Below are 13,223 nucleotides of genomic sequence, written 5' to 3' on the forward strand. Positions count from 1 at the left end.
GTCTCTGTGTCTCACGGCGGTTGAGTTACCATGAACGCGCCCCTTCTCAACGGCTTCTCTTTCCTCCTTCCTCCGTCTTCGAAGTCATGTGATCGTAACGTAAAACCCCCTAAACCGGAAAACACCGACGACCCTCCGCCGCCGCCGCCGCCGAGCAGCAGTCGTCGCTGCCGCCGCCACAGAGGCTCCAGTCCCGGGATCCGCAGCACCGACAGGTACGGTTCGTTTGTACCGATCACGGGGGGAAGTTGAGAGTTAAAACGGGTGACCGACCGACACCATCCCCCCCCCGCGCGTCCCCGTGTGTGTGTGTGTGTGCGTGCGCGCCTGTCCGTCTGCGTGCGCGCGGGAGTCGCGAGGCGGTGGCAGGACTCCGTCCGTCCGGAGCGCTCGATTTGTTGACCGCGGCGCCGAAGGAACCGTGTGTGTCCGTGGAACTTGTTCCCCGCGCGAGTGTGCGCGTTGATATTACAGCCCACGATCCCCGCGTGTGGAGTTCGAGTGGGGGGTTCGTGGAAATAAGAAGAAATCCGCACCGCGGAAGTGTGTTTCCACGTGTCTGCAGCAGCGCGGGGGGGGGGGCGGTGCTTCATCCATGAAAACAACTTCGGATCCACTGGACCCGCGTCACCCGAACCCTCTGGTTCCGATGCACAATTCTGTCGTTTTTTTTTTTGTTGGGTCAACGTGAAGCACGAAGTGTAGAGTCCACACGAGCGTGAGGATGTGAACTTGTCTCGCGTGGAATCTGCTGAACACGGAATAACTGTCAACAATTATGTAAGTTCTCCTTTTTTTTTTTTCATGGCGTCCAAATAGTTGGAACAAAATGTTGTTATTTTCAATGAGAAATAACGTTATGATGCTGTTGTTGTTGTACATAACAAATACATAAATACTACTCAGTTGAACTGTGGAATAACATCCACGTCTTTTTAAAAACATCACGTGCATTTTTGTGTCTCCAAAGTATCCAAAGAAGCCACTTGTGTTGCATTTAATGTACTTTTGGAATGTAGGTCAGCGGACACTATGTGTGAAATGATGTAACACTAATAATAGACCCTTCCCATCATGAGCATCACTGAAGACAAGCTTCTCCAACGACTCCGGCTGAGCGACCATCTGCCCGTCAGTGGGACGTCAGCGCAGATGGCTACAGAAAAAACGGCCACAAATGGGTCTGTTTGAGACTCAAAACTCATCCAGTTTCTACTGTTAATCACAGTTTAAAAAGCCAGTACTTTATGTATTTGTATGCATAGAATGAAGAAATATAGACGCTACAGTCATAGTAACTTGAATAAGTCGAGACAAATACTATGGATTCATATAATCTTAAGTATTTGTGTGAGGTGAACACATTCATGCAGTGAAACTAACTAATAATATAGTTGTTTATGTGTATTTTTAAAATAAAAATACTTCTGGCTGCTAAAATGAAAGTTTATACAACCAGATATTTATCTATGAACATTTGATTTGATTGAAATTGTTAGTTTAGGGCTAAAAACCCAGTATTTATGATCCTCATCACGAGTACAATACTAGTGCAGTATTGTGTACGTGGTGGTCTTGACGTCCGTGGCTGGGGCACAACACGCCCTCCGGTTTTGGGGTGACCCAGTTATTCACCCCGCGGCGAACTGAGCCTATTGTCTGAGGTCAGTGCCTCCGTCGTGACGAGAAACAATGAAGTGTCGCCTGAAAGAAAAGGTAACCGTGACCTGAAGACCAGCGTTTATTAATCTGTGGGTTGTTATCCACACGGATCCACCTCGTCTGCTGTGCTTTCATAACCCAGGGACCGGTCCCCGAGACATTTGTTACTGGGTCGCACAAGACCAGAACAAAAAGACCCATATTTGTGTTGTTTTTAATGAACTATTCTTTAAGTATGAACGCGTGTATAACCGTCGTTTACCAGTTTAAAACCACCATCTTTCCTCTTGAGTCTCCTGGTCTTGAGTCTCCTGGTCTTGAGTCTCCTGGTCTTGAGTCTCCTGGTCTTGAGTCTCCTGGTCTTGAGTCTCCTGGTCTTGAGTCTCCTGGTCTTGAGTCTCCTGGTCCGAGTCTCCCGGTCTTGAGTCTCCTGGTCTTGAGTCTCCTGGTCTTGAGTCTCCTGGTCCGAGTCTCCCGGTCTTGAGTCTCCTGGTCTTGAGTCTCCCGGTGTTGAGTCTCCCGGTGTTGAGTCTCCCGGTCCGAGTCTCCCGGTCCGAGTCTCCCGGTCCGAGTCTCCCTGTCTTGAGTCTCCTGGTCTTGAGTCTCCCTGTCTTGAGTCTCCCTGTCTTGAGTCTCCCGGTCTTGAGTCTCCCGGTCCTGAGTCTCCCGGTCCTGAGTCTCCCGGTCCTGAGTCTCCCGGTCCTGAGTCTCCCGGTCCGAGTCTCCCGGTCTTGAGTCTCCCGGTCTTGAGTCTCCCGGTCTTGAGTCTCCCGGTCTTGAGTCTCCCGGTCTTGAGTCTCCTGGTCCGAGTCTCCTGGTCTTGAGTGTCCCGGTCTTGAGTCTCCCGGTCTTGAGTCTCCCTGTCCGAGTCTCCCTGTCCGAGTCTCCCGGTCTTGAGTCTCCCGGTCTTGAGTCTCCCGGTCATGAGTCTCCCGGTCTTGAGTCTCCCGGTCTTGAGTCTCCCGGTCTTGAGTCTCCCTGTCCGAGTCTCCTGGTCTTGAGTCTCCTGGTCCGAGTCTCCTGGTCTTGAGTCTCCTGGTCTTGAGTCTCCTGGTCTTGAGTCTCCCTGTCCGAGTCTCCCTGTCCGAGTCTCCCTGTCCGAGTCTCCCTGTCCGAGTCTCCCTGTCCGAGTCTCCTGGTCTTGAGTCTCCCTGTCCGAGTCTCCTGGTCTTGAGTCTCCCTGTCCGAGTCTCCTGGTCTTGAGTCTCCCTGTCCGAGTCTCCTGGTCTTGAGTCTCCCGGTCTTGAGTCTCCCGGTCTTGAGTCTCCCTGTCCGAGTCTCCCTGTCCGAGTCTCCCGGTCCGAGTTTCCCGGTCTTGAGTCTCCCTGTCCGAGTCTCCTGGTCTTGAGTCTCCCGGTCTTGAGTCTCCCTGTCCGAGTCTCCCTGTCCGAGTCTCCTAGTCTTGAGTCTCCCGGTCTTGAGTCTCCCGGTCTTGAGTCTCCCGGTCTTGAGTCTCCCGGTCTTGAGGTTGAAACGTCACCTAGTGGCCACACTGAAGAACTACAGTCATGACAATGAACTAAATGACTCGCTAAAATGAACTGCTCGTCACTATGGTAACCGGACCGTGGTACTAAAAAAAAGGTCGTGACCCCTGAAGTACAGGTGAGAAGTTAAAGTATTTTCAGGGCAGGATGAGACTGTATTTGCTGCGTCGGCTCGTGTACGACTGTTTTTTCGGTACCATCGAGAGTTGAATCGAGTATTGGGGTCGGGTCAGATGAAGGCGTGACCTTCTGGTCACATGACTTCTTGTTTCAAAAGGCGTTTCTTGTGCTGCGACGGATGAGTTCAGTTGTGAAGCTCAAGCACCAGAACCGCCGCTGGAACAAAGAGGCGGCGGTTGTTGTTCTGCGGATGTCGTTTCCTGTGGAGCCTCCGTCCCTGACCTCCGACCCCCTGCCTGATGAAACGCATGTGTTCCTGCCGGCAGGCGGCGCGAGACGCTGCTCAGATTCCTGGTGGTTCTGAGGCGAAACGGAGCGAGAAGCTCGGGGGCTCCACCACAGTCCCAGGAGAAAGTGTTGCAGCTCGTGGCGGCCCCGGGGCCCTCACTGGAGGATGGGGGGGGGGGGGGGGTTAGAACCAGTTCTGCCTCAGGAATGCGCGTCGACACCCAGAGCCCGGTTCATGTCCCGCAGCACCGAGTCCTTCGCTGACCTTTCAGAACAGACTCTGGTCAGCAGGATGTTGCGGTGACGGAACTAATATCTCCCCAGAGAGTCCCGGGAACCTCTGGGTCCGAATCCTGTTACAAGAGAACCGGCTTCAACGTGGATCCGCCTCCGACCCGTGAAGTACTTTAAGGTACCGACGGCGGTAAACACGGTAAACCATTACCTATTGTTTCCTTCTTTTCAAGGGTATTTGTGACAGGAAATAGTGACAGGATCTTGTCAGAAGGTGGAACATTAGGGTTTGACGTCTGTTAAGCCGACAGCCTGGACTCTCGGCGGTCTGAGCTCCGGTCTCGGTCCAAACAGGAAGCTGAGCTGTGTTTTGCTCCGCAGGTGGAAGGATGGAGTTGGCCAACCACGGTCTTATCCTGCTGCAGCAGCTCAACTCTCAGAGGGAGTTCGGCTTCCTGTGCGACTGCACGGTGGCCATCGGCGACGTCTTCTTCAAGGCCCACAAAGCCGTCCTGGCCGCCTTCTCCAACTACTTCAGGATGCTCTTCATCCACCAGGACAGGTCTGTTCGTTCAACCCTTTTATTTTCATGATTTAATTCGAACACTTGTTGTTGTTGTTGTTGTTGAAGCTTCTAAATGTCAATCATCGTGTTCTGGGATCAACATTTTTTTGATCTATTGTTTTCACATTATTAACTGTGAGGACAAGATATGAAAATACGTTAAAAAGATGTAAAAAATAGCGGATTATAGTACAATAAAAAATAAAATGGTGCCCCCTTGTGGTGATTCGAGGAAAAAACACAATGCCCACGTGAAGCCCGCGCCTCGTGACGTCACTCCAAAACAATAGAACGGATCCATTTTTACAGTTTCCTCTCGGAGTCATATGGGCTATAAAGGGAAATCTATTGATAGATTGTCAACAATCAACCAGATGCTCATCAATATCAGTCACAGCTGCGGTTAAAGAAATACTTTTAATGTGTTGTTGATGAACTAACGCGAGCACTTCCGGAACGGAGATTTTCAAATTAAAAGACCGGAAGTAGAAATAAATCGGACTTTCGGGTTGAATCCTTAAACGGGTTATACTTTTCTTTTATACAGTTTATTTCTAGATTATTTCTTATACTTGTGTATATTATTCTACGAACAACAACAGGAAATAGTTTTTATATTCAAGATTTTCGTTTTTTTTCTTGCTTCTTAACCGATGTTTATATATTTTCCCTAATATGTAAGTGTTTTGTTGATGTTTTTAAGTGTTTAATACGTAAAGAATGAGTTGAAGTGGATTCTGATTGCGAGTCTGTTCCTTCAGTGACTGTGTTCGCCTGAAGGCCTCGGACATCCAGCCGGACATCTTCAGCTACCTCCTGAACCTCATGTACACGGGCAAGCTGGCGCCCCAGCTGATCGACCCGGCCCGTCTGGAGCAGGGGGTCCGGTTCCTGCACGCCTACCCGCTGCTGCAGGAGGCCAGCCAGACCCTGTACGCGCACCCGGACCAGAGCGTCAACCTGTCCACCTCGCTCTACGGCATCCAGATCTCGGACCAGCAGGTGGCGATGTCGGCGCGCCTGGCCTCGCAGCTGTCCTCGCCCGCCGACCTGGAGCCGCTGGCCCTGGACGCCCAGCGCCCGTCCACGCCGTCCAACGACTGCGTCCAGTCCAAAGCGGCTTTTTCACCTCTGAACGGCGAAGCCTCCGGCAGCGCGCCCACGACCGAAGACGGGGCGGCGGAGCCCGCCGAGGCCGCGCCCGTCAACGCCATCCTCCACGTGAAGCCGAGCATCATGAAGAGAAGCTCCTCCTTCAGGAAGCACTACTCGTGCCACCTGTGCCGGAGCCGCTTCACGCAGAGGAGCCTCCTGAGGGAGCACCTGCTCCAGCACACCAAGCAGGCGTCGCTGGACGCCGCCGCCGCCGTCTCGCCGGTCGTGCCCCGCGACCTCTCCGAGGTGGAGGCCATCCTGAGGGCGGCCAAGGCTTCCGCTCCCGCCCTGGAGATCATCAGCGACGGCGAGAGAGCTCCCGCCTCGGGCACCAACTCGCCCCGCGCCGAGGCGCCGGCGTCCGGCTGGGGCTTGAACTCGCAGGCCGACACGCCGCCGCCGTCGGACATCGCCGACATCGACAACCTGGAGAGCGCCGACCTGGACCGCGAGGCCAAGCGGCGGAAGTACGAGTGCGACATCTGCGGCCGCAAGTTCATCCAGAGGAGCCACTGGCGCGAGCACACCTACATCCACACGGGGAAGCCCTTCAAGTGCAGCGCCTGCGGCAAGAGCTTCTGCCGCGCCAACCAGGCGGCGCGCCACGTCTGCCTGAACCAGGGCGCCGACGCCTACACCATGGTGGACCGGCAGAGCATGGAGCTGTGCGCGGCCGGCGACGACGACAGCAGCCAGATGGAGGCCATGTTCGTGGCGTCGTCCAAACCCTACAAATGCAACGTCTGCGCCACGACCTTCTCCAGCCCCAACGAGGTCATCAAGCACCTCTGCTTCACCCAAGGAGGCTTCTCCGGACTGCAGGGCGGCAGCGGCTCGCAGCACGAGGACGTGTCCATCAAAGACGAAGGCTCCGACCTGTCCAACTCCGGCACGCCGCTGGAGTCCATCAAGAGTGAGGAGCTGATGGTGGAGTGACTCTGGTGTCGGTTCAGGACACGAGTGGACGACTTTAGAAGCAACATCGCGTCATAAAAGCTCTTCACGCTGGTCCTAGTTGTAGAGGAAGGAGAGGACGGTTCAAACAAGGAGGCCGGTCTTCAAAGAGGTCAATAAAAGGTGTAGAACTGCGTCAATTTTTTCCGGCTCCTACCACTGCAGGCGGTCATAATGTTTTGGCGGGCGATCGGTCCTCAAACGAGGTTCAGTTCCACGAGGAAGTCTCGTCTCAAACGGGAAGAGAAACCTTGAGACAGGAGGTCAAAGGTCAAAGTATTTATTTGCGCCGTTCCAGGCGACCTTCCTGCGACGGATCGCCGCCACTTTACCGTTGTTTCCTTCATTGCTCTGTTTCTGCTTCGACTGAAAGTGTTTCCATCCAAAAGCTCTTCCTGAAAACGAACTTGTATTTCTAGAGTCCTATTTAAATCCTCCGTGGTTTAGCTTCTTCCTCCAGAAAAACCAGAACTTTCTATAGAAGATATTTTAAAAGTGTGTTGCTTAGGTGGGTTTTTAGAATGAAACTTGTTTAGACTTTTGACTACATAGTTAGAACATCAGGTTTAACTCCAGCTAACGTTCTTTCAAACAGTTCTGGATCCAGAATTGAGGTCTTTTTTTTTTTCTTTTACGAAATGCTGAACTACTGACTCTTTTACTCGAGACTATAACGCGTTCCGTCTTCCAACGTTTTGTAATGTTCAAATATCTCAGGAAGACAAACGTCTCCCGAAAGTCTTGAATCCAAACCCAAGTCGAAGAAACTCGATCCACGTCACGCGTCTACTGTGATCAATGTGTTCTCAGGAATGTGAGGAATTTTCTCCAGATTTTTTTAACGTGAAGAATAAACAATAAATTGCATTTTGATAAAACGGTCTTTTCTTCTTCTTTTCCCACTTTTTTTTAAAAATAAATACAATAAATGTTCTTGATGTGACTGTAAGTGTATGATGTTAAACACAATGTTGTGTTACTGCACTCTAGTTGTGTATTACCATCAAACATGTCACACTATTTTCAAGAGTTGTGTATAGACTACAGATTATGAGTAAGTAATACTTGTACCAGGGTCACAAAGAACTTAAACAATACTCAATAAAGTACATACGTTAAAGATCAAGATAACACTGATAACAACACAGGAGTCTCAGAGAATCAACTGAACAAATGAAAATGTTTTAAATGAAAAACGTCTAGATTATAGCAACATTAATAAAGTTTATCAAACAGTAGAACTAGTCTATTTTTAAATCCCACCATTTAATGTAAACATAACTTGAAGAATGTTTGTCTCTTACCTTTTCCAGATTCCACAGGTACTGACCACTGCACCGCTAACGGAAGTTACGTGTTTAGTCAAACTATTTGTTGTCGGTTTAGTTGGTTTGTTAAAATGTACATTAATCTATTTATACTTTATTTAAGATTCCACTCCAGGCAGGAACGAGATGCTTTGTCATTGTATTGCTAGTTAGCATTAGCCACCGACGGAGGCAACATCTGCGTAAGTAAAGTCAAACCAACACTCGGCGTCATGGCGGAAATACGCTCTTGATAATATCGAATCTTAAATAACATTAACAAAATAAATAAAAAATCAGATAAAAAAAATCGATATTATTTCATCCCATTTCGTCCACTTCCGGTTATTTCCCCTTAAGTCCAGCAGAGGGCAGTCACGTTATGTTCAAATATTTGTACGTGTTTGATTAAATATTCTTAAAAATGATAGTTTATTATTGGACTTCTCGAAATGGGAATAATTGATAATGCAACAATATATCTGACAGCTGTGTCTTTTGACTTCAAACTATCCTGTGATCTCCAGGTTCAAGTGTTTTTCATTCACTCTGACGTATGTTTGGAAACTAATATCTCATGACGTCATTTCTTCTTAACCCTGAAAAGTTCTTCCAACTATTTAAAATAATAGTCTTTCATTTGTCTATGACTATAACATGTGTAAAGACCATTATTTTCTTTCTATTATGATCGATTAGAAAGATTTTTATTCAGTCTCTTTATTATTTAAATGAATTCATGTTTAAATTCTATCTTTATCTTTAAATATATTTCACATAAACACACACGACTAATGGATAAAAAACACACTTTGTTTTCTTTGAAATTCTAACTTTATTGAGTGAAACATAGACGGTGGATCCGTCCTCTCGACAGCTTGGACGGTAGAAAAGATCATGCTACACACGTGTTAGGACGAGAAGCTGCGATTATGACATATGGTCTGAGAAGACACTCTTGACTGACATATGCTCTGAGAAGACACTCTTGACTGACACATGCTCTGAGAAGACACTCTTGACTGACATATGCTCTGAGAAGACACTCTTGACTGACACATGGTCTGAGAAGACACTCTTGACTGACAAATGGTCTGAGAAGACACTCTTGACTGACATGTGAAGACACTCTTGACTGACATATGATCTGAGAAGACACTCTTGACTGACACATGATCTGAGAAGACACTCTTGACTGACATATGGTCTGAGAAGACACTCTTGACTGACATATGATCTGAGAAGACACTCTTGACTGACATATGGTCTGAGAAGACACTCTTGACTGACATATGAAGACACTCTTGACTGACACATGGTCTGAGAAGACACTCTTGACTGACACATGATCTGAGAAGACACTCTTGACTGACATATGGTCTGAGAAGACACTCTTGACTGACATATGGTCTGAGAAGACACTCTTGACTGACACATGATCTGAGAAGACACTCTTGACTGACATATGCACTGAGAAGACACTCTTGACTGACACATGATCTGAGAAGACACTCTTGACTGACATATGGTCTGAGAAGACACTCTTGACTGACATATGATCTGAGAAGACACTCTTGACTGACACATGCTCTGAGAAGACACTCTTGACTGACATATGATCTGAGAAGACACTCTTGACTGACATATGGTCTGAGAAGACACTCTTGACTGACATATGATCTGAGAAGACACTCTTGACTGACACATGATCTGAGAAGACACTCTTGACTGACATATGATCTGAGAAGACACTCTTGACTGACATATGCTCTGAGAAGACACTCTTGACTGACACATGATCTGAGAAGACACTCTTGACTGACACATGCTCTGAGAAGACACTCTTGACTGACATATGCTCTGAGAAGACACTCTTGACTGACACATGCTCTGAGAAGACACTCTTGACTGACATATGATCTGAGAAGACACTCTTGACTGACATATGATCTGAGAAGACACTCTTGACTGACATATGATCTGAGAAGACACTCTTGACTGACATATGATCTGAGAAGACACTCTTGACTGACACATGATCTGAGAAGACACTCTTGACTGACATATGATCTGAGAAGACACTCTTGACTGACATATGATCTGAGAAGACACTCTTGACTGACACATGATCTGAGAAGACACTCTTGACTGACACATGATCTGAGAAGACACTCTTGACTGACACATGATCTGAGAAGACACTCTTGACTGACATATGATCTGAGAAGACACTCTTGACTGACACATGATCTGAGAAGACACTCTTGACTGACACATGCTCTGAGAAGACACTCTTGACTGACATATGATCTGAGAAGACACTCTTGACTGACACATGCTCTGAGAAGACACTCTTGACTGACATATGATCTGAGAAGACACTCTTGACTGACACATGATCTGAGAAGACACTCTTGACTGACATATGGTCTGAGAAGACACTCTTGACTGACATATGATCTGAGAAGACACTCTTGACTGATACATGATCTGAGAAGACACTCTTGACTGACACATGATCTGAGAAGACACTCTTGACTGACACATGATCTGAGAAGACACTCTTGACTGACATATGCTCTGAGAAGACACTCTTGACTGACATATGCTCTGAGAAGACACTCTTGACTGACATATGATCTGAGAAGACACTCTTGACTGACATATGATCTGAGAAGACACTCTTGACTGATACATGATCTGAGAAGACACTCTTGACTGACACATGATCTGAGAAGACACTCTTGACTGACACATGATCTGAGAAGACACTCTTGACTGACATATGCTCTGAGAAGACACTCTTGACTGACATATGCTCTGAGAAGACACTCTTGACTGACATATGCTCTGAGAAGACACTCTTGACTGACACATGCTCTGAGAAGACACTCTTGACTGACATATGGTCTGAGAAGACACTCTTGACTGACATATGCTCTGAGAAGACACTCTTGACTGACATATGCTCTGAGAAGACACTCTTGACTGACATATGCTCTGAGAAGACACTCTTGACTGACATATGATCTGAGAAGACACTCTTGACTGACATATGGTCTGAGAAGACACTCTTGACTGACATATGATCTGAGAAGACACTCTTGACTGACATATGATCTGAGAAGACACTCTTGACTGACATATGCTCTGAGAAGACACTCTTGACTGACATATGGTCTGAGAAGACACTCTTGACCTAATCTGAGAAGACACTCTTGACTGACATATGATCTGAGAAGACACTCTTGACTGACATATGGTCTGAGAAGACACTCTTGACTGACACATGGTCTGAGAAGACACTCTTGACTGACACATGATCTGAGAAGACACTCTTGACTGACATATGGTCTGAGAAGACACTCTTGACTGACATATGATCTGAGAAGACACTCTTGACTGACATATGATCTGAGAAGACACTCTTGACTGACATATGATCTGAGAAGACACTCTTGACTGACATATGGTCTGAGAAGACACTCTTGACTGACATATGCTCTGAGAAGACACTCTTGACTGACATATGATCTGAGAAGACACTCTTGACTGACATATGCTCTGAGAAGACACTCTTGACTGACACATGATCTGAGAAGACACTCTTGACTGACACATGATCTGAGAAGACACTCTTGACTGACATATGCTCTGAGAAGACACTCTTGACTGACACATGCTCTGAGAAGACACTCTTGACTGACACATGATCTGAGAAGACACTCTTGACTGACATATGATCTGAGAAGACACTCTTGACTGACACATGATCTGAGAAGACACTCTTGACTGACATATGATCTGAGAAGACACTCTTGACTGACATATGCTCTGAGAAGACACTCTTGACTGACACATGCTCTGAGAAGACACTCTTGACTGACGCATGATCTGAGAAGACACTCTTGACTGACACATGATCTGAGAAGACACTCTTGACTGACACATGATCTGAGAAGACACTCTTGACTGACATATGATCTGAGAAGACACTCTTGACTGACACATGATCTGAGAAGACACTCTTGACGGACATATGCTCTGAGAAGACACTCTTGACTGACATATGCTCTGAGAAGACACTCTTGACTGACATATGATCTGAGAAGACACTCTTGACTGACATATGATCTGAGAAGACACTCTTGACTGACACATGATCTGAGAAGACACTCTTGACCTAATCTGAGAAGACACTCTTGACTGACACATGATCTGAGAAGACACTCTTGACTGACATATGCTCTGAGAAGACACTCTTGACTGACATATGCACTGAGAAGACACTCTTGACCTAATCTGAGAAGACACTCTGTACAATTGTTATCAGCTTCACAGTTGTGACGAAGGCAGGACGGTCAAGTTTACCAGTTTGAAGGACAAGTGTTGCTTATCTCTATTCCTGTCATTGTAACTCCATGATATCAATTTAAGACACATGACTCCAGTTTAAATGAATCAAAGTGGACGAATTGATTTAATTGGACTCAACTGACGTCCCGTCCTGTGAGCCCGGACTCGTCCTTAACTCGATTGGACGTCCTACCGGGGAATGTACTGGTTTAAAAACGGTCCAACAGACCAGGTGACTCCAAACGACCTACTGTCTGGAACCTACGCTGCTAGGAATCCACAGCTGGATCTGAAACAACTACACGTCACTAGTGTGCAGTCAGAGGAATCCTCCGGTGACATCAAGATTCATGCGCCTGTTGCATCTGCCACTGGTACCATAGCTCGACCCAGAATATCGTGATAAGATAGAATAAACCCTTGTGTGACAACATACTTTACAACAACTGTTGACAAACGAAGCCTTAGGATGGAAGGATATTGATGATATAAATACAATGTACAAGATAATAATCCCACGATCTGGTCCCACGGGAATGGACAGAACGGGAGAAAAAACAACATGTCTGTGAGTGTGATGGTGAGACGAGGAGGAGGAGGAGGAGGAGGAGAGAACGACGGAGCGTCTCGTCAAGTCACTCCGGTGGAGAGTCCAGTGGTCTGGTTCTCGTCTCGCTTCCCGGGCCAGACCGTGAGGCTCCAGGCTTCGATCTCGACTCCTTCGCCTGCAGGAAGCACAAGACAAACATGAGAACGACGTCGTCTGCTGAAAACCAACGCCCTCTTGTCCTCCTTAACTCAATCTGGTACCAAAGTCTTAAGGAGTAGAAAGGAGGTTGAAAATAATGCCCTCACGAGTCCACACTGAGCGCAGGAATCCTTATTAGTCTTTCAGCGCAAGTTCATCTGCCGCTCACACAGCGTTTCCTTTAAGAGCGGCTCAACAAAGAGCAGGTCGACATTCCTGCTTCGGTATCAAAGGTTCCCCGGCTACTCGTGGTCGGAACAAAAGCTTTTTCATCCGGTCTGTGGCCAAGACCTTCTTCTATAGGCTCTAATAAAAGTGCCGACATTGATGTAAATACCAAAGAGCGA

The 13,223-nt window shown here is 47.5% G+C and overlaps 3 protein-coding genes across 6 annotated transcripts in view; 1 reads left to right on the forward strand and 2 right to left on the reverse strand.

The window, feature by feature from the left end:
• dcph1 (damage control phosphatase 1) overlaps positions 1-8,083 on the reverse strand; it is a 32,176-nt gene extending 24,093 nt beyond the window's left edge. Inside the window, exon 1 of one of the 2 annotated variants that reach the window (XM_087805928.1) lies at positions 7,770-8,083. The gene's annotated coding sequence lies outside the window, so the exon portion shown is untranslated. Of the gene's footprint in view, positions 1-29; positions 110-7,769 lie in introns of those variants that run through there. The other variant, XM_087805929.1, reaches the window with a different exon arrangement.
• zbtb2b (zinc finger and BTB domain containing 2b) lies at positions 129-7,337 on the forward strand. Of its 2 annotated transcripts, none has more exons than XM_087805926.1 (3): positions 129-215; positions 4,173-4,353; positions 5,118-7,337. In XM_087805926.1, the coding sequence occupies exons 2-3, from the start codon at positions 4,181-4,183 to the stop codon at positions 6,445-6,447; spliced, it is 1,503 nt and encodes a 500-aa protein (XP_087662052.1). In that variant the 5' UTR covers positions 129-215; positions 4,173-4,180; the 3' UTR covers positions 6,448-7,337. The 2 variants fall into 2 exon arrangements, with proteins under 2 accessions (XP_087662052.1, XP_087662051.1); XM_087805925.1 differs by lacking the exon at positions 129-215 and adding an exon at positions 356-780.
• A 3,866-nt stretch (positions 8,084-11,949) lies between the features above and the next one.
• akap12b (A-kinase anchoring protein 12b) overlaps positions 11,950-13,223 on the reverse strand; it is a 55,561-nt gene continuing 54,287 nt past the window's right edge. For both annotated transcript variants that reach the window (XM_087805603.1, XM_087805604.1), the window contains one exon: positions 11,950-12,853. The gene's annotated coding sequence lies outside the window, so the exon portion shown is untranslated. The remainder of the gene's footprint in view (positions 12,854-13,223) is intronic.

Source organism: Callionymus lyra, chromosome 13 (genome assembly GCF_982586985.1).
Source record: "Callionymus lyra chromosome 13, fCalLyr1.hap1.1, whole genome shotgun sequence".
Lineage (NCBI taxonomy): Eukaryota > Metazoa > Chordata > Actinopteri > Syngnathiformes > Callionymidae > Callionymus > Callionymus lyra.

Bases quoted from the DNA above. Each gene is read 5' to 3' on its own strand.
- zbtb2b (XM_087805926.1), top strand. From the start codon at position 4,181: ATGGAGTTGGCCAACCACGGTCTTATCCTGCTGCAGCAGCTCAACTCT. The intron at 4,354-5,117 runs GTCTGTTCGTTC...CTGTTCCTTCAG, and splicing joins CTCTTCATCCACCAGGACAG to TGACTGTGTTCGCCTGAAGG.